The sequence below is a fragment of the Nothobranchius furzeri genome, chromosome 15, assembly GCF_043380555.1.
Source record: "Nothobranchius furzeri strain GRZ-AD chromosome 15, NfurGRZ-RIMD1, whole genome shotgun sequence".
In the NCBI taxonomy this organism is placed as follows: domain Eukaryota; kingdom Metazoa; phylum Chordata; class Actinopteri; order Cyprinodontiformes; family Nothobranchiidae; genus Nothobranchius; species Nothobranchius furzeri.
Window position 1 is genome coordinate 47,792,701 of NC_091755.1, and position 19,824 is coordinate 47,812,524.

General features: G+C 47.6%; 3 protein-coding genes across 3 annotated transcripts; 1 reads left to right on the top strand and 2 right to left on the bottom strand.

The window, feature by feature from the left end:
• Positions 1 to 103: 103 nt before the first annotated feature.
• Positions 104 to 12,796, bottom strand: grm6a (glutamate receptor, metabotropic 6a). Its single transcript, XM_015968771.3, has 14 exons — positions 9,447 to 12,796; positions 8,893 to 9,109; positions 8,611 to 8,746; positions 8,343 to 8,497; positions 8,127 to 8,267; positions 7,855 to 8,055; positions 7,651 to 7,790; positions 7,121 to 7,243; positions 4,521 to 4,785; positions 4,214 to 4,449; positions 3,973 to 4,134; positions 3,672 to 3,821; positions 2,839 to 2,979; positions 104 to 2,750 (listed from the first exon to the last, which is right to left on the bottom strand). The coding sequence occupies exons 1-14, from the start codon at positions 9,990 to 9,992 to the stop codon at positions 2,661 to 2,663; spliced, it is 2,703 nt and encodes a 900-aa protein (XP_015824257.1). The 5' UTR covers positions 9,993 to 12,796; the 3' UTR covers positions 104 to 2,660.
• Positions 12,797 to 12,935: 139 nt separating this feature from the next.
• rad51c (RAD51 paralog C) lies at positions 12,936 to 15,052 on the bottom strand. The gene is made up of 4 exons (XM_015968769.3): positions 14,872 to 15,052; positions 14,244 to 14,466; positions 13,958 to 14,174; positions 12,936 to 13,752 (listed from the first exon to the last, which is right to left on the bottom strand). Exons 1-4 carry the CDS (start codon positions 14,990 to 14,992, stop codon positions 13,321 to 13,323), a joined length of 993 nt encoding a protein of 330 aa, XP_015824255.1. The 5' UTR covers positions 14,993 to 15,052; the 3' UTR covers positions 12,936 to 13,320.
• A 1,279-nt stretch (positions 15,053 to 16,331) lies between these two features.
• abt1 (activator of basal transcription 1) lies at positions 16,332 to 19,737 on the top strand. The gene is made up of 5 exons (XM_015968770.3): positions 16,332 to 16,945; positions 17,404 to 17,694; positions 18,628 to 18,803; positions 19,034 to 19,216; positions 19,281 to 19,737. Exons 2-5 carry the CDS (start codon positions 17,415 to 17,417, stop codon positions 19,452 to 19,454), a joined length of 813 nt encoding a protein of 270 aa, XP_015824256.1. The 5' UTR covers positions 16,332 to 16,945; positions 17,404 to 17,414; the 3' UTR covers positions 19,455 to 19,737.
• The last annotated feature ends 87 nt before the right edge of the window (positions 19,738 to 19,824 follow it).

Here is a 19,824-nt window from a genome sequence, read left to right on the forward strand (position 1 = left end):
ATGTGTATATTTCATAATTCTGTTGCCAATCTGAACAAAATATGTGTTGAGATAAATTAAGGGAATAAAACAATCAGGAAAAAGACAAATCACTTGAACTAAATGACTGGAAATGAAACTGCTTTATTGTCTGTCCCAGAGGTGACAGAAGTTCTGCCTCATGAATAACATAGTACAACATAAGCCACGATGGAGAATACGGGCAGCAGGTCCATCAGGACTGTCCAGCTGATGTTATGTCACATGGTGGTCCAAAATACCTTCTAGGTTTCCAAATCACCCTTAATTATGCATGCCCCAACCCTCTTCCGAATCTGCCATTATAAATGTTGGTAGAAGTAATGCTGAACCGCAGAGCTACTGCAAACGCTAACCTGAGCTACAGCTAACGTCCTTGTTGGACAAGAGGAAAACAACAAAGAAGAAGAATGTCAGAGCACACAATGTCCAGGAAGTTCTGGGAATATCCAGACTATGAATAAATGCCAGATAGACCGATAGTTCCCCTATTAAGTTATCTGGATACTGGACACAGAGGATGTTTCTCAATGTCAAGGCGCCTGGCCTTGCGAGGCGATGTCTTGTGAGGCCAGGCGCCTTGCTTACGAGGACACGGTCCTTCCTTGGTCAAAGAAAACGGTTAAATGGAACAGACTTGCATCACGTGACCGTGGCTTCCATGGCGGTCACGTAACGTCACGTGACACGGGAGATGAGGTCATATTTTATATGTATTAGTTTCAATATAAATATATAACGAGATATGTTTATTAAATCAAAAATATAAGTGAGTTACTACCCGCTAGCCACCGAAGCTGCAACTACTAAACAACTAACCAACCATAGATAACTTCTTTGGATCTAAAAAAAAAAAAACATTTTAAATTAGCTGACTTACTTTTAAACTTGAAATTTGCCCCCGAAGTAGCCGCCGGCTTCTGATCCGCCGTCCTTTTGAAAATACCGCGGTGTATTCTGGGTAATGTTTGACCAAGACTAGGCTACAAGACATCTCCCATGTATCCCCGCTCAGCTAGCTAAATGGCTAACAAACGGAACCTCGGTAGAACATGAACATTGGAACACGTCTTGGCGGCTCCCGATGACGTATCTCCTAGGCAACCGGGGCGGGGCCAAGACATCAAGGCAAGGTTCCTTGGCATTGAGAAACACCCAGAGATAGCTTCAGGCAGCGTCAGAGCCATCGGGGTAAGTTGGCCTATCAGCACACAGCTCATTTAATATTCATGTCCTGGCCAAGTGGACGGGGCAAACCAGTCTTTCCATTGTAGGTCTTTATTATTGGGTTGTGTTCGGCCATTCATCAGGGCTCCTGGGCCATTGTGAGCCCCAACAAAGTGTAATTTTCTAAATAGAGGCTTTAAAGAACTGGTTTGAATTTTAGGAGTTCTAGACTAGGATCCCCTTAACAGTTCAACCAACGAGTACTTTTTATTCTTCACTGAGCTCCACAACGCTATCAAATCTGATATCTACTTTAGAGAAAACGTCCACTAAAACACCTGGTTTTTAAACACAAATAAATCTGTATTTATACATTTTACTTGAATGTCGGTGTGTGCTATTGTGATCTTTATGATGAAGTTGTCAAGGTCTGCACAGGAATTGGTCCCCAGGTGCCTAAAAAGAGAATAAAAACACGTTTTAGTTTTGTGACGTGATTCTATTATCTGCTAATATTAAGTAAGGAATAAAAAAGTCCTGCCCCAAGTGGAGGAGTTTAAGTATCTCGGGGTCTTGTTCACAAGTGAGGGAAAACTGGAGCGTGAGATCGATAGGTGGATTGGTGCTGCGTCTGCAGTGATGCGGGCGTTGTACCGGTCTGTCGTGGTGAAGAGAGAGCTGAGTCAGAAGGCGAAGCTCTCGATTTACCGGTCGATCTACGTTCCTACCCTCACCTATGGTCATGAGCTTTGGGTAGTGACCGAAAGAACAAGATCACGGATACAAGCGGCCGAAAAGAGTTTTCTCTGAAGAGCGGCTGGGCTCTCCCTTAGAGATAGGGTGAGAAGCTCGGTCATTCGGGAGGGGCTCTGAGTAGACCCGCTGCTCCTCCACATCGAGAGGAGCCAATTGAGGTGGCTCGGGCATCTGGTCAGGATGCCTCCTGGACGCCTCCCTGGTGAGGTTTTCCGGGCACGTCCAACCAGGAGGAGACCCAAGGGAAGACCCAGGACACGGTGGAGGGACTATGTCTCTCACCTGGCCAGGGAACGCCTTGGGATTCCCCTGGAGGAGCTGGCCCGAGTGGCTGGGGAGAGGGAAGTCTGGGCCTCTCGCCTTAGGCTACTGCCCCCGCGACCCGACTCCGGATAAGCGGATGAAGATGGATGGAATAAAAAATGAGTGATGGGGTTATTTAGGTGGGAGAGGAGAGCTTCTTAATCCACATCCAAAGCTTTTCTCACAAGTGCTAAACTGTATTTTTCATGTTCAATTCATTACATCACATTTATCATTAAGCTGATGTACGGGTCAGAATCAGGTGGTTCTGAATCAACTCCTCGGACTATGAGACTGAAGAAGATGATGACGAGGCGAGCAGTAGGATGAAGGTCCAACTGTCCAACGTTAGTGTCGTCTAAAGTCCTGCTGGATGTGTTTTGTCAGTTGGGGGTGGGAACCTGTGTCTTGTAGAGTTACTGAGTTCTATCTGGTTCAATCTTTGTTTCCCCGTTTCGTGTCTCTGGGAGTGACTTCTGAGAAAACGTGGCCGCCTGAACAACAGCCTGCAACAAAACAGTCACCAAAATAAAAGACGTCACTACAAACTCCAGTTATCACACAAAAACAGCATCGGGATTGTTTTTGTCCAACCTTGAAGCTCTTCTTTCTCTTCTGGACATTCTGCTCTGGTTGGAAAACGATGACATAGACTTTGGGCAGGTAGAGCATCCCAAGTGAGACAGAGGCACTCAGAGACATGGACACAGTCAGAGTGGCTGTCTGGATGAACATCTGTAGAGACAGAGACGCTCGCTGAAGGTGTTTGATAAAAGGTACAGTTACAGACGTGTTAGGACAATAAAAATGATTAAAAACGCGTTACATTTTCACATAAAACTATTTCAGCAGCTTTACTTTTCATGTTTTCAGTTCCTGCCAGAATGAGCCGTTTCAGGACTCTGACGCTAAGCAGTCTTAAACACTTTAAACAATTCCTTTAAAAGTGGGTTTCAGTGATTGTGTAAGTAGAAACGTTACCACCGTCGGCACCCTGCAGCCCTCTGCTGTCCAGAAACAGCACTCAACAGGTTCGTGGATCAGGTAGGTGCCCTAGGGGCCGCTCCCTACCTGCTTATTGGCTGGTAACTGTTTCCCCAAGCTAGCAATTAGCTTTTCCAATTCGCCGACTGTCCATAAAAAACACGAGTTTTTTACAGTAAATAAACAAAAAATATGTATAAAACTATAGCCTCAAGGCTGTTTTATGTCAGCAATGCTGAGCTGAAGGTGGGGGTGGAGGGGGGCATCCCCCCCCCCCCCCCAGAACTACGTCCATGCCAAGGACACAGCAGCAGCAGCATTCTCTGGCGGGAGCCGGGATTGAACCAGCAACTTTCAGATTGAGGCTCAACAACACAAACAGTTTGTAATTCTCTGGGTTTTCCCGGCTCTGCTGGACCTTACTGGTTCTGGTTGGTTCTTACCTTCTCAGTGGACTGAGCAGTACCAAAGAAGATGGGCACAAAGGCGAGCCACACGATGCAGGTCGTGTACATGGTGAAGCCGATGGGCTTTGCTTCATTGAATGTCTCAGGGACCCCACGGCTCTTTACTGCATACACCGTGCATGTTACCTAGCAACAGTGGAAACAACAATGGCGGTTTCTTAGCAACACCGTGACCGGGTTTCTCACTGCGGCTCTTTCACTGAGGAAGTTCCGACTGACAGGTGTCCAGTCAGACACCTGAAGGTGCTTCAGGTGATCAGTGACTTTGGGTCGTTACCATGAGAACGATGCTGTAGCTGAGGCAGCAGATGATTGACAGGTCAGACATGTCACACTTCAGAATGCCTCTCGCCAGGTCTGGGTTTGGGGGGCGGAGCTCCTCATAGTCAATGATGGTGTGAGGAGGAACCACAGCAAACCACACAAACACACCAAGAACCTGACAAAGATACAAAAACCTTAAACGTGGGAGGAGAGCCTGCTGTGAAAATCTGCACGTCGCCTGTTGATGCTCTCACCTGGACACAGATAAGGATGAAGGTGATGGCAAGTTGAGAAGAGGGGCTAATGAATTTGGGCGGGGTCACCGACCTTTTACCCTGCTCAAAGATGCGGTAGATGCGATTGGTTTTGGTTAACATGGCAGAATAAGTGATGGCCATGCCGAGGCCCAGCAGAAGGCGTCGTAACGCGCACACCGCCACACCTGGCTCAGCGATCATCAGGAAGGTGATCAGGTAGATCAGAAAAATACCTGCGGCGAGATCTTTGGTCAGGCGATTTCGTCCTGCCTATGCTGAGTACATCTGACTTACCTGGACTCACCTGTCAGGAGGACATAGCTGAGCTCCCGCCCTGATGCCCTCACAATGGGGGTGTCGTTGAAGCGGATGAAGGTTACCACCACAGCGCTGGTCGTCAGGATGCCTAACATGGCGAGTGAGGTGGGCACTACGGCCCAAGGAGAGTTCCATTCCAGCTTGATGATGGGGGTGGGACGACAGGCGGTCCTATTGGGGGCGGGGCGCATGTTTGATGGACAGGCCTCACAGGTAAACTCATCCAGCTGGTACTGATAGCCATCGCAGAGCTGCAGACAGGTAGGAGACTTGTTCCATCAAAACTATAGAACATAGCAGAGAACGTTCATGTTTTTAAGTCCAGGCTCAAGACCCACCTGTTTAGGTTAGCTTTTATCTAATTATTTATCATAGTTTTATTTCTCGTTTTACATGATTATATTTTAGCACAGTTTCATTATTTAATAATATTATTTTACCATCTATATGATTTTATTTATTACAGCTCTTTTAATTTTCATATTTTTACTCGTTTCAATCCAGTGTTTTCTCTGTAGGGGCCCTCTGCCCCGACTTTGCTTGTTTCCTTGCCTTACCTTACTTGGCTCATCTGGACTCAGCCGAAAATAATTTTTTACTGATGTGTGTGTGTGTGTATGTGTGTGTGTGTGTGTGTGTGTGTGTGTGTGTGTGTGTGTGTGTGTGTGTGTGTGTGTGTGTGTGTGTGTGCGTGTGCGTGTGTGTGAAGAGAAAGAAAATATAATTTCTATAACGCCTCTCAAGATAAAAATCACGAGGCGCTTCACAAAAACAAAAATTGTAAAAATATAAGAAAGAATTTAGAAAATGTTTAAAAATATATTTAAAATAAGCAAAAATAGACAATTGTGATTAAAAAAGTTAAGAAAGAGAGAGAGTGAACAGGAAAGAGGGAAATCAGTGGATCCTGAGGAAGGTGGAATAGGTGGGAGAGCAGAATAAAGAGAGAGAGGTGAAGAAGGTCATACAAAAGCCAGCTTGAACAAGTGAGTCTTCAGCTGCTTTTTAAAGGAGACCACTGAGTCCACTGATCTCAGGCTCAGGGGGAGAGAGGTCCAGAGTCTGGGGGCCACAGCAGCAGATGATCTGTCACCTTTGACCTTTAGCCTGGTGCTGCACAACCAGTAGGCTTTGATCACTGGACCTCAGGGACCTGCTGGGGGTGTAGGGACTGAGAAGATCACCAATGTAAGATGGTGCTTGTCCATGTAAGGACCTATAGACCAGAACCAGGATCTTGAAATGAACCCTGGAGTTGACTGGCAGCCAGTGAAGCTGGAGGAGAAGCGGGGTGATGTGGGTGTGTTTGGAGGACTTGGTCAGAAGCCGAGCACAGGCGTTCTGAACCACCTGTAGACGGTTCAGGGAGGTTCTGCTCAGACACGTGAAAAGAGAGTTACAGTAGTCTAAGCATGAGGAGATGAAGGAGTGGAGAACTGTCTCAAGTTCAGAGCGGGACAGAATGGGACTCAGCTTAGCAACGTTCCTGAGATGGAAGAAGGAAGAGCCAACAAGAGAACTGACATGAGAATCCAGGGTGAGAGCTGGGTCAAAGGTCACACCAAGATTCCTGACAGAGGGTTTGGTGTGAGAAGCAAGCTGACCAAGAGAGTCTCTGACTTTGGGAACCAGCTTGTCTGGGGCACAGATGAGGATCTCAGTCTTATCTTCATTCAGCTGAAGAAAGCTCCCACCATCCAGGTTTTGATAGAGTCTAAGCAGGTGTGTAACAGCTGCAGCTTAGACATCTCATGGGGCTTAAAGGAGATGTACAGTTGGATGTCATCTGCATAAAGATGGTAGGAGATTCCTTTGAAGGAGCTCAGGATGTGCTGAAGAGGGAGAAGATAGAGGAGGAAGAGCAGAGGCCCCAGCACAGAACCTTGTGGGACACCATGGGTAAGAGAGGTGGTGGAGGACCTAAACTTGGAGACGGCCACAGAAAAGGAGCGCTCAGAGAGATAAGAGGAGAACCACTCCAGAGCAGATCCTGATAGGCCTACCCAGTCTCTGAGTCTCTCCAGTAGCAGGTGATGGTCAACAGTGTCAAAGGCTGCAGTCAGGTCCAGCAGGACCAGAACAGAACAGTCCCCTGCATCACTGTGGGTCAGAAGGTCATTAGAGACCCTAAGAAGAGCTGTTTCAGTAGAATGAGCTCTACGAAAACCTGACTGGAAGATATCATAGATGTTCTGTTCATCAAGAGCAGCTGTGAGTTGTTTAGCCACAACCTTTTCCAAGATCTTGGAGATGAACGTGTGTGTGTGTGTGTGTGTGTGTGTGTGTGTGTGTGTGTGTGTGTGTGTGTGTGTGTGTGTGTGCGCTTTATAAATAAATCTGATTGATTGATGAGACTTGGTACTTTTGAACCCGTTTAAAAGCCGTGTACTCGCTGGCCTTCAGACCGGACTGAATCATGGATTACATTAACTCCCAACACTGGTCTTCAGAACTCTAATTGCATATTATTGAGTTTAAATGGACTCCAGCTGAACTAAAGTTTTGTGTCTTTACTTTTCCACAGACTGTTTCAGTTCTGGACTTTATATGAAAGCAGCGTGACGACACGGTCAGAAACAGCTTTACCTCACAGTGCCAGCAACAGGGAACTCCTTTCACCATCTTCTTCCTCTCACCTGGACGACACGGGAAGCTACAGATAGACTCCGGAACCGACTTGTCTCCTCCGGACCACTGCATCTCGTCTAGCTGCAGACAGAGAAACCGGAGGTCAGAAGGCAGAACTGGAGGTTGCAGAGCTCAAGATGTTCCGGCTCTCTCTGGGAGTGATGAGGATGGATGGGATCGATCCAACACGCTCGTGTTCGATGTTATGGAGATAAAGTCAGAAAGGACAGACTGAGATGGTTGGGACACGTCCAGAGGAGAGATGAAGACGACATAGGCAGGAGGACGCTGAGGTTGGAGTCACCAGGCAGGAGGCTGAGAGGAAGACCTAAAAGGACATGAAGTTAGTTGGTGAGAGGGTAAAGGACACAGACGGCAGAGCTAAATGGAGACAGGTGATTGGTTGTTGTGACACCTGAAGGGACACGGCCAAAGAGGAAGGAGGACCATAATCAGCTGTTTTACTTTTCCTACTGTTGGTGTCTTACATTAAGTCTTAAGTTGTTGGTCCACTGGCCAATCACGTGGTAACCAGGATGGCTGTGATTGGTCATCTGATATTGAAATATGTCATAGCGTCCCGGCGCGTCCCCGTTTTCATTGAACAGCACGCTTGTCCCTGCACTTCCTGTGAGAAACAGACAGAGGGGTCGCTTCACGGACGTTAATGAGACAAGGAATACGTTCTTTACCGTTAAAGTTGACTGCTCTGATGTAGTCCAGCAGCAGCCGTCCCTCCACGGGGTCCATGCCGCTGCAGACACCGTGGCTGTTTGGACACAAGTCCTGGTGCATGTTGTGCAGCGAGTGAGCGACGGCGTAGACAGCATCGATAACAAACTGGACCTTTCCCTCCTGCTCGTAGGATGAATCTCTGCCAATCCGCTCGTCGCCTGCAGGCAGAGTAACAAAATGCCAGAGGGTCGTTTGAGATGTTGCTAAGCACGCTCAGGTGAGAGGCTACCTGTACACTTCTTCTTGTCTGGGTCCAGTTTCATCTCAGGACGATTCAGCTTGCACCTGAAGTCATCTTCCCAGAACTCAGCGAACCAGATGTTCCTGCGGTTGTTTTCCAAAGAGCGTGACACGAAGTACTGATCAAAGCCTGTCCAACACAGCAGAGGCATTAAAGCCTGAAACGGCGTGAACGCTGGGGTCCAGGGTGTTTGTGTGGGTCTACCGTCAATGGAAGCCCGCTTTGGCAGTATGGTGACGGCTCCCTCGGCAACATCTTCTAGATCTGCAATCGGTGAACTCTTTGCTCCCCAGCTGTCCGAGCCGACGAACAGGAAGTGTCCGGTCAGGTTCGCGCGCCTCGCCGACTCAAGAACACGCCTACCAAAACCAAATGAGAGCAATCAGAAGGCAGCCAAGCGACCAGACGTTAAATCAGACGAAGCAGCTGGACGTTCAGGGATGAGATCTGGTGTTGTGATGTCATCGTTTACTTGATGTCATCCTCGTTGGCAAAAATGATCACTCCTCTGGCGTTGCTGGTCTCCATCAGACGTTTGATGATCTTATCAAATTCTCCAGCCGTTGGCTCACGGGGAATCTTCACTGACTGAGCAATACACACCCCACCTGACAAAGTCATGCACAGGTGATCCACGACGTTGATGGATGTGTGCAAAGTACTTCAGAGTAGTATTCAGTAATAGATGTAGTACTAAAACAGATAGACTTAATAAGGCAGCAGACAGGTGTCATGACAGGTGACAGGTGCATACCGGCCTCTCTGGAGATCTGTATGAAGGCCTCCACTCCGCTCTCCCCGTAGTTTCCTTCAGATGCCAGCGTGGAGACGTAGTTCCAGCCCAGGGCTTTAACGATGTCCAGCATGGCCTGAGCCTGGTACGAGTCGGGAGGAACGACCCGAGAGAAGAAGTCATAGCGGTTGTTGTCGCTGAGCTCTGGCGCTGTGGAAGCATAGCTCACCTGAGGAATCTGACAAACACAGTCCTTCGTGAACCAACCCCTCCACGTCAGAACCAACAGCAGCCTAACATGCTGGCTGAGGTGGAAACACTCAGACAGATTAGTGTTGTGTAAAAGCTCGGGGGAAAGTGTGTCAGACCCTCAATCAGCTGAAACACAATCACATTAGCAGGAAGGAGCCCTCGTTAGCAGCTGACCTCGTTAACCACTTGACCCTATTAGGACATCCCCATCACCGAGGTTTTGCTGCGTTCGGCTGCTCGCCGTTGACTTTAGAGCGGATGTGTTTACTCGTGACGACCTCACTGACCTGTCCCTCACCAGAACCAGTGCACAGTGGAGTTACCTCAAAGAGCCGCAAGATGTTCGCTACCATAATCGACACGGAGCTGGCCGATGCTCCGATCACGCCCACGACCCTCTCTGGTTTGCGGATGATTGGCGGCTCGCCGTTAGAACAGCGAATGTCCGATGTGTCCTTCTGGATCAGCGCCTGGACAAAGGTCAATGACTGTTCTAGGGCATAGGTGTCCCTGGAACAGGTGTCCAGGATCCGGGCCCCCAGCGTGATGTTCGGCAAGAGTTCAGGGTCACTGTTAATCTGATCCAGCGCGTACAACATGGCCTCCATGCGATGGATCCCCTTCTCCTTCTTCAGCTCACCACAGTTTACCCCATGGGGGCCACGGGAGTGGATGGGAAACAGCCCCCCCAGGGTGATGTCACCTGGAATCTTTATGGAGTGGGGGTGAAAGTGCTGGTGGGAGGCACTCGCCTGGTTACCAAACCAGAGCCAGAGGGTCAACAGGAAGTGGGGCCACAGAAAGACATGGCGGCCCAAACCAGAGGCTGGAAGTATACAGACAGATAGGGCGGGGCCTGATGATGTCATGCTGCAGTGAGGTTCCACATTAAACCTTTATTCCGTGAGGGACACCTGAGAAGAGATCAGTCAATGAATCAATCAACAATCAATACAATTGATCAATCAGCAGTTTCTGTGTTCAGCTGAGTCATAAATCTGTTTGTAAAGTCTGGGAGAACGTCGAGCTGAGAAGAAAAGCTGTTTTGTCCTGTCTGTGGTTTCGATGTCCAGCCGCAGCAGAACACAGCTGGATGCAGTTAGACCAGGACCCAGACCCACCTGGGGCCTCCCGGGCCCGTCTGGGGCCTCCCGGATCTGCCTGAGGCCTCCTGGGACCGCCTGGGGCCTCCTGGACCCACCTGGGGCCTGCCGGATATGCCTGAGGCCTCCTGGAGTCTCCTGGACCCACCTGGGGCCTCCCGGACCCACCTGGGGCCTCCCGGGCCCGTCTGGGGCCTCCTGGAGTCTCCTGGACCCACCTGGGGCCTCCCGGATCTTCCTGAGGCCTCCTGGAGTCTCCTGGACCCACCTGGGGCCTCCCGGATCTTCCTGAGGCCTCCTGGAGTCTCCCGGACCCACCTGGGGCCTCCCGGGCCCGTCTGGGGCCTCCTGGAGTCTCCTGGACCCACCTGGGGCCTCCCAGACCTGCCTGGGGCCTCCTGGCCCAGAGGAACCTGACGATCAGTTTGTGTCGTCACTCAGAAGGTGCTGCTGGAGTCATTTGAAGGTGAAGTCAAATTCGTCTGTGGCGGCTAAGAATTTAGCTTTACCTTTGTTAGAGAGAGGCTTTTATCCGAAGAGACCTCCAAACACGGACGCAACGCCGCCGCTAAGATCAACGCCAACCATAAAATAAGAACATGCTGTTTTTATCCGTGACTGGAAATCGATTTATTCGTCAATCCTCTGTGAGGGCATGAGTGACGGATAGTAGATACCATCAGAATCAAACAAACTGTGTTAGTTTAAATCCAAACAGTTAATATCTAATGTCTAAATAACTTTTAATTAAATTATATCTAATTAGTAAATAAATAACACTTAAACCAGTGCTTTTCACATCTAATAAATGAGGGTTGATAATCCAACACATAAGAAAATAACATCAGATTGATTTGAATGTTATTTAATCCATCACAGATGAAATAGTTCATGGATCTTCAGCAGGATGGAACCATCGTTATCTGATGAGTAAACCTTTACTGTCCCACAGTGGGTAAACGTCGGTGTACGAAGTAGACTCACAAAAGGAAACCAACGCAACAATAAGAGATTTACTGTTTAGCAAATGAAATCAAAGGTAAAATATCAGTCAAGATTTCTCATTTTGTATTCCCTGCTTCAGTCAGAAACTCACCAACGTGGATCCAGAAAACTCGCTGGAAAATTCTGAGGAGAACCAAGAGAAACGACCTCCCATGCGTCTGGGTACCAGAGGTTTAGAAATTCATTTGTTAATGCAGCCGGAGGTTTATCCCAGAGCAGCTCAAACTCTCAGTTCAGAGCCCCCCCCCCCCACACACACACACACACACACACACACACACACCCCCCCCACACACACACACACACAGTGCTTATAAAGCGTAGTGATGTTGCTGACTGAGAAAAAAAAACAGAAGTCGTGGACATCTTAAGTCCAGTTTCCTTCATTTGAAACTTCTGGACCAGAAGCCTTCAGCTACATTTGTTTAAGGGCCAGATGCTCCTCTAAAACAAATGTCAGTTACTACTGTAGCTTAATACAATAAATGTAATATTTATTGTTAAATTACATTCAATTAATTCTCCTTTCAAATTTCTATCATTTGTTCAGCGTTTATGTTCAGATTTCCTTTACTAACCCGAGCCACTAGAGGGCGACATATTAGTTCTTCTGTTTATGACGCGCTTTTGCTCTCCAATGCTTAGATGTCGTACCGTTTGGCAAAAATGGCTTCATCTTTCATTTTTCACCAAGGGAGCGTTGTATGTAACTTTATTTTAGACATTTATCTTGTTTCCTCCCTTAATTTAATTCATTTAGTTGGCTTTGCCCACCAACCTGCGAAATATGGTTTACCTGCAGCGACTTTGGTCAAGACACCGAAATTATGCGCTACTATGTATAAAAAAAACGCAAAAGCGAAGATTGTAAGAACTGCTGATTAAATAAAGAAATGTTGAATAAGAGCTGTCGTCATTTCTGATTAAAGGTTTTTCAGTTTTTTAAATTTAGTATAAAAAAATGTAGAACGTGCATTTTCTTTATTTATGATTCAGTAATAGTGGGGGTCTGAGTGGAAGGGTCTGGTGGGCCAGGTGTGGCCCGCGGACCACCGTTTGACATTCGCTGCTCTAGGATCACCATGACCTGGACGACTGAGAACCCTCACCGTCACGCCCACCTGCGGACCTACCTCGGCATCTACCTTTGGGTCCAACGTTCTACCGTGGTTGGGTTCTGTGTGGATCACGGAGTAACGCAGGAATGTGAGAAAATATCGATGCGCTGAAATGTTGCGATATTTCATGCGAGGATACAGAATAAATATTTGATGTGTTGATCTGTTATTTAGAATTTACATGCCAACATTTACGGTTTTTCTTTCGTGTGGCGTAATTCAGACTCCGACCACTAGGTGGCAGCAGCGTTTACTGCCTTCGCTTTTCGACCTAATTTCCTAAAAATCTGGATTTCAGTTTCGTGATTTATCGGAAGTCCATTCCCGCCACTCAGATAAAAAATAAATTATCTCATAATTACGACTTGCTAATTATGAGATAATTTTTTTAAATCTGAGTGGCGGGAATGGGCTTCCATACATATCGTTCCACGTGAATTGTGATTTCACCAAATTCTTGCCCTAGTGTACCTTCACGGTCTCTGTTTTCTACCTCAGGTGTTAACTATTTACCTGCTGACGTTTGAAAACACCTTGAGCTTCTCTCCTGTCTGGGAAAAGGTGGTACAGTCCAGTCAGACCCGTGCATGATGGCAGATTTATTGTTAGTGATGACTCAGCATCTTTAACACACACCTGCGTACTTGTGGTCAATAAAAAACGTTTTAAATGCCTCATTTGTGACACAAAGAAACTTAAACAGCGTAACGCTGATATTTATCTCAAGATGTCACCTGGATTCACCTGGAGGTCACTTGAGATGCAGCAGAATTAGCAGGAAGCACAGGTGAGCTGACGTCAGACAGGAGGCGGGGCCAAGCTAGACAAAACACACTTAATCGTGCTCAGCCAATGAGAAGCCAGCTGTATGTACACCTGGTTCAGGTTAATGATGAGTCATCAGTTATTAATATGCAGGTACAGCCAGGCCGACACCTTCAGCCTGGTTGGGTGGTGAGAGGTCTTTTCCTTTATTGTGATTGGTTGGCATCTCGGAAGCCCTCACATGTGATCTGGTACTGGACGGTGGCAGCCATGTGACATGGGGATTTAAGGATGGATGCCAGCCGTTGTGTCCTGTCCCAATGCAGGAGGAGTCTAATTGTGGGGGCGTGGCCCCAGAGGTCTCCAAGGGCTGGCACCAGATGTGACTGGTCGCCTCGCAGCCGGGTGGTCATGTGGTTGGTCACCACCACCGCCATGTTGTGACTCGTAGCAATGCTGATGAGCTGTTGGCTGAGGCCTTGGAGGAGGCGTGTCCTCTGTGACAAATCATCAAACAGCTGCAGGAATGGGAACGCTACACTGTCAATGACAAGGAGGCGGACCCTCGGCCAGTCCCGTAAGAAGTCGGGCAGCAGGTGGAGCTCAGCCATCAGCTCCACAAAGTCGTGACAACGCACCTGGGGCAGACATGACAGACAGCCAATCAGAACCATCGTAACCTGTTGCCACGTTACCATGACATTAGGAAGCTTAACTAGAGTTAATGATGACTGAACGTAAAGCATCCCACAGGAAGTAGTTTTATCTGAGCCATTAGAATAGTGATGGCTCAGGGTTAAAGGTCAGGTTTTAAGACTCAAAGGTCTCCCTTTAATACAGTACCAAGAAGATGTTGGATAGAATGGTCTCCACAGTGAAGGTTGTCATGGCAACTCGTTGCTCCTCATCCTCAGCCAGCAGAGAGCAGTGTCTGATGGTGGCGGTGGCTATGTCAACTACTCTCTGAGGTAGGAAGCTGCCCTCTGTGTCATAAAAGATCACCTGACCTTCGACCCCGCCAAAACACAGAGGCACCTGGACGTCCACAGCCAGCTGGAGGCTGAAGAGAAAACAACAGACCAAAGTCATCCACATCTACAGCGTGTGTGTGTGTCTGTGTGTGTCTGACCACAGCTGTGTTTTTCCAACTCCTGGAACTCCACAGATTTCAGTAGTCTTGCCAACAGGAAGTCCTCCATCGAGAGCTCCGTCCAGCTGTGAGCAGAACGTCACGATGCTCCTCAGTTCCTCCTCCTTTTTTAGGAGCTCCAGACCAGTCAGAGAGACTCTGTCTCCATGTATCCTCACAGCCTGCAGCACCTCCCGAGCCTCCTGCTGGGACACACCAGCATCTGCAACAGAACAACCCCATCAGAGACCAGGAGCTCATCACGTGGACCTCCAGCTCCTGCTGGAAATCTGATGTAGTGCTGACGAGGACTTGTTGACTTTTGAACAGTGTGTTGAGATGACATCATTGTAAATAAAGTTAACAGCTGATCCCAGCAGAGCTGAAGAGGGTCTGCGTGGGCTCAGTGCGCATGCGTAATGCCACAACTGTTTAATAGACAGGTGTAAAACAATCATGAGTGGCAGATTTGTGAAGATCATCAACGCCGAACTGCTGCTCAGAGCGGTGTGAAGACTTAATATAGTTCCGGGTCACGTGACTCCAGCTGCAGCGCGGAATTCCGTTAATCTGTGATTTTATAACCGAAGTTCGGCGCAGTGCCGTTTACGGGAGACTAAACTGGTACCTCTGGTGAGCTGCAGCGGGCTGAGGTCCACTAGGTCTGAAGTAAACTGGAAACCAGCTTGGACAAGTTTCACTTTCAAACTGGGGCTCAGTTTTAAACTGAAGATCGGTCTCCTCATCATCACTGCTCTCCCAGCATGCCTTTCGACCCGCACCAGTTCCGCTTTGGTCTTTCAAAATAAGAGTCTTGGCGTTTGCCTGGTTTCGGGTGAAAGGATCTGTCACATAGACTGTACATACTGTCATAGTGATGGGAATTCCGGCTCTTTTTAGAGAGCCGGTTCTTTTGGCTCAGCTCACCAAAAAGAGCCGGCTCTTTCGGCTCCCAAGTGGCTCCTCAGATTTTCTGTTGCGTAGAGTACATTTATAACCAAAATAATGCTAAACTATATGTAAAATAATTTACTAATGTAAAAAAAGAAATATATCAAATGTTTATAATTTCTATGGATTTAATAACTGAACACTTTAACAAATCTCCACTTTCCGACTGCTGGCGCTCATTTTCTCACCGTCTTTGTCGCACTCTCCTCCCTCTCGCTCGCCTTTTTCCTCCTCCTCATTCCTGTCTCCCTCCACTGGCATGTGCTCTGCTGTGTATCTGTCTGAGTCTGATCCTACCTCTTCCCCGCCCCTACTGCTCTGTGTGTGGACAGTCTGGACACACAGTTACACATGTTGACCAATTGCCTGTAGCTTTCACCAAGGCAGGGGGGGGGGGGGGAGGGGAGGGGACGGCTCCCAATGACGAGCCGGCTCCCGTCGTTCACTTCAAAGAGCCGGCTCTTAGAGCCGGTTCGTTCGCGACCGACACATCACTAATCTGTCATAGTTCTCAGAGTGTTTGCTGTTTATCTGTGGACATGGTGTGAGCATAACGGTGCTCAAGCTAAAACCAGAAAAACATTCATCTCTTACATTTTACACACTTTCATTTGAACTGCTTGGTGATTCCAGTGAACTTCTTTCTATCCTGCTGGTGTGATCAGGTTTCAGATAGGAATCAGAAAGGTGAAATTTCCAATATAATACATAAGTATCTATCTGAACATGATTACATTGCCATGGTTACAGAAACCTTGCTCTAGATCACTATGGAAAGACTTTGCTCTAGATCACCATGGTAACAGAGACTTTGCTCTCGATCACCATGGTAACAGAGACTTTGCTCTAGTCTAGACCACCATGGTAACAGATGTTAATCGTCTAACTTTATAAATTATTTCCTTATTTTCCCAAGAAGGCAAAAACAAAGATTAGAATTTTCAAATTCAATGAGATGCTAACATGTTCTCTTCTAAACGTTTTAACACAGACCTGTGAAAGACCTGACCTGAGAAACAGTCAGAACATCGCTGGTTTAACAGATCCAGAGTGTTGTTCCAGCTTGCCGCCACTGGAGGGCGTTTATTCTCCTCGTAATTTCCAAAAAAATCTAATGAAAACTCTGTTTTAGCGCTATAGCTAGCTAGGTTTAGCCCTTTTAACCCATACACCCATTGTGTTTACGCTGTTACATATATACAAGTTTATTAGTCTCTTTTTAGCTAAATAATAAATAAAACAACGACTGATAGAATGAGCCTGTAGCCTTTTATTTTGAAATAATTTACATGAAGTGTTGTAACAATTTACATTATAAATGTCCCTCTTCTACTTCTCCAACTCTTCCTTTTTCCTCCTTAAAAATAATACTCCCAAGAGAAAACAAACAAAAATCAGGATTTATTTTTAGCCTCACTGAGATGAGAGGCTAATATGTAGTTCCGGTTTCTCGCCACTGGAGGGCACCAGATCTCCCCTTCTCTTCTAAATGATTCGTGTAAAGAAAACCAAACCAGAGGGATCAAACTTCCTGCTAACCGAGAACAGGCGTCTACACCCGCGCTGGAGTTTAGAAACAGCGAGTAAAGCTCTGCAGTGTTTCTGAAAATAAATAAATAAAAACCAAGAACAGGAAGTTCGTCATTTTACCGACGTTTTGGCATTTTAAAAATACGTCATTTAGAAGCGACGGCGGTCGCGCGTGAGTTCGGCAAAGCTGTTCAGGAATCGATCTAAGGCCATTTAATCAGGTTTGTGGCTCCGATCAGAATTCCAAACGGATAAATAATCGATAGAAAGGTCAGAAGCAGGTGGAGAATAACGTCAGGGACGGAAGCTGGGTGGAAGTTGGTGTTTCTGTTGTGAACAGCGTGTGTTTACCCTTTAGCCATCTTTGTTGTTCTCTGAGATTAAGTTCTGCAGGAAACTTCATAAACCAGACTCAGCGTGTATAAGGACCAGCTTTCTCTGAGGCTTTGAGGTGAATTTGGGGCTGATGGACCGTGGTGTCCTCCTGTCACTGACTCCAGATCAGTGAACAGCACCCGGAATAGGTTCTGCTCACACCTGGTTAAAAGGACGTGATTGTAGCTGTTTGCCAGTACCACCCTACAGTTATTCACACTTTTGTTTTCCCCTGGTTCTCATGTTTTCCTCATCTGTTCCTAAAACCATTCATTTGAAATAAACAAATCACATTTGTCTGTAGTGATCCAGGAAATGAAGAAGGAAGAAGAGGAGGAGGAGCAGAGGAGGACTTCAGCTCAAAGCCCAGCAGAGAACGAAACCGCTAAAGACAGAAGAGATGATGAGGATGAGGATGAAGATGAAGAGCAGGCATCCGAAGAACAAGATAATTGTGATGGTGCAATAAAGAAGGACAAGCGTGTTCCTGGTATCATTTACCTGGGTCACATTCCTCCGAGGTTCCGACCCAAACACCTGAGGAACATGTTGTCGGCGTACGGAGAGATCGGACGCATCTTCCTGCAGCCTGAAGGTACGACGGCCCGGTTCTACAGCCGGGTTCTATTAAGGTTCCGTAAGGTTTGTTTCTAGAGCTTCAGTCATCGTTAACGTTGGCAGAGTTACTCGTCTAAACAACATCAGGATGTCTGATGGCTCTAAATGCGATTAATAAGAAATAAAATCAGTCAAACCAGGACTGACCGGGTTCTGAGAGGACCGGAAAGAGACGGGACCAGTCGTCCCTCAGCAGCATAACTAAAGGGATGAGTCAGAATAATTCAGAAGTAGTTAAATTCAGTTCTGGGTCTAAGGAAGCGGTTGAAGTCTCCTGTGTGGGAATATTTTAGATCTATTCCCACACAGGAGAATTCAGCTGCTTCCTTGGTGGAAATGGAGCCGTCCCGATGGTTCTGGTTCTGCTGCGTGAGCACGTTCAGTCTCACGTTTGTCTTTGGCCGTGCGGGTCGCGCTATTGTCTTTTTGTTCTTTACTGGTGGTGTTGGAGACGTCTTAATGGAGGTGAACCAGGGTCAGTATCCAGCATGTTTTTGTTGTTTCCTGCTTTAACCAGCAGGTGATTAAAAGGCTTCTGCAGAGCCAGAAGAGCTGCTGAACAGGTGATGGAGCAGGGAAACAACAAAAACGTGCTGCTTTAGAACATCCTAATCATAGAGAGTTACAATAATCCGGCCTGGAAGTGATAAGTGCATGGCTGAGTTTATCGGGACCGCCGTGGGCCAGGATGGTGTCGGCAGCATCCCGCAGATGGAAGAAGGTGGTCCTGGTGAAAGGGGCCGATCACGGTCCAGAAGAACTCCAAGGTTCCTAAGGAGCTCAGGTCTGAGTTAAACAACAGAAAAGTTAACGTCTCTCCAGTGACAGAGCGAGGTTCTGCAGTCAGGTACTAGATCCAGTGGGTCAGGAGGAACCGACCTCTGACTTGTGGGATGTGTCGATCTTCCAGACCACCAGGTGAGGAGGAAGAAGAAGAAGTCTGGCTCGAGGAGGTTGGACTTCACTGAAGGATGGGTGGAGTTCAGAGACAAGCGAGTGGCAAAGAGGGTGGCTCTGTCGCTCCACAACACACCTATGGGAACCCACAAAAGGCAGAGGTTCTTCTCCGACTTGTGGAACATGAAGGTAACGTCTCCTCCTGCTTGTTTTCCTTCACTATTCCTGGGAAGTCCTGATGGGATTTCACAGCGGATGAAATGCGTAGAAAGGCTGAAACTGCTCTCCAGACGTTCCAGCTGTGGCGGTAGCTCCTGTTGGGAAGCTTGGTTTTCCTGACTCCTCCCACCAGCTGCGGAAGGTCCTGGTGATGCATCAGGTGATCACTCAGGCTCTCCCATCTGTGTGTCTGTGTCAAGTACCTGCACAGGTTCCAGTGGACTCACCTGAGTGAGCGGCTGGCCTACGAGCAGACGGTGCTGCAGCAGCGACTCCGAGCTGAAGTTTCTCAGGCTAAGAGGGAAACAAACTTTTACCTGAACAACGTGGAGAAGAGCGTTCGTCTGGACAAGCGGAGGAAGCGGCGGAAGGACGGTGAACAGGTAAACACAACTCTCATCCGGGCACCTTTGGCGACACTTTTTATTGTAAAACGTTTATTCTCAGGTGAGCGAGAAGAGCTGGGACTTCACTCAGCGTCAAACAGAAGAGGAGATCCAGAAGAAGAAAAGAGCCTCCAAGACTGGGCAGCACCTGAAGAAGGCACACCTGATAGAGCAGAAGAGCCAATCAAACGTCTCGCTGTTGGCCAAGATTTTTAACTCCAGCAAATCGGAGTAGCTTCAAACCCCCGTTGGGGTTTCCTCCAGATATCTACATGAACTGACCTCAACGCCTTCATCTCCGGCCAGTCGTGTGGTCAGAAGTGGAAGGAGGAGCTGCACCTTCTGCTCTTGAATGACTAAATGGAATTTTTCCACTTTGTATGTTTAACGTCGTCAATAAACATTTTCTGCTTTATTTTGATGGAACATCATCAAATTTAGCAGCTTTCCTGCAGAAGAAACCCAGTTTCAGCGTTGTGATGTTTCTCTGTGTGAAGGAAATAAAAGGTTCTTACTTATGACAGAGTCCTGCTGAGAGTCCATGTAAAGAACCCTATGTGGGTACAAACGGGATGTTTGAGGGCTTCTAGGGGAGCTGGTCACCC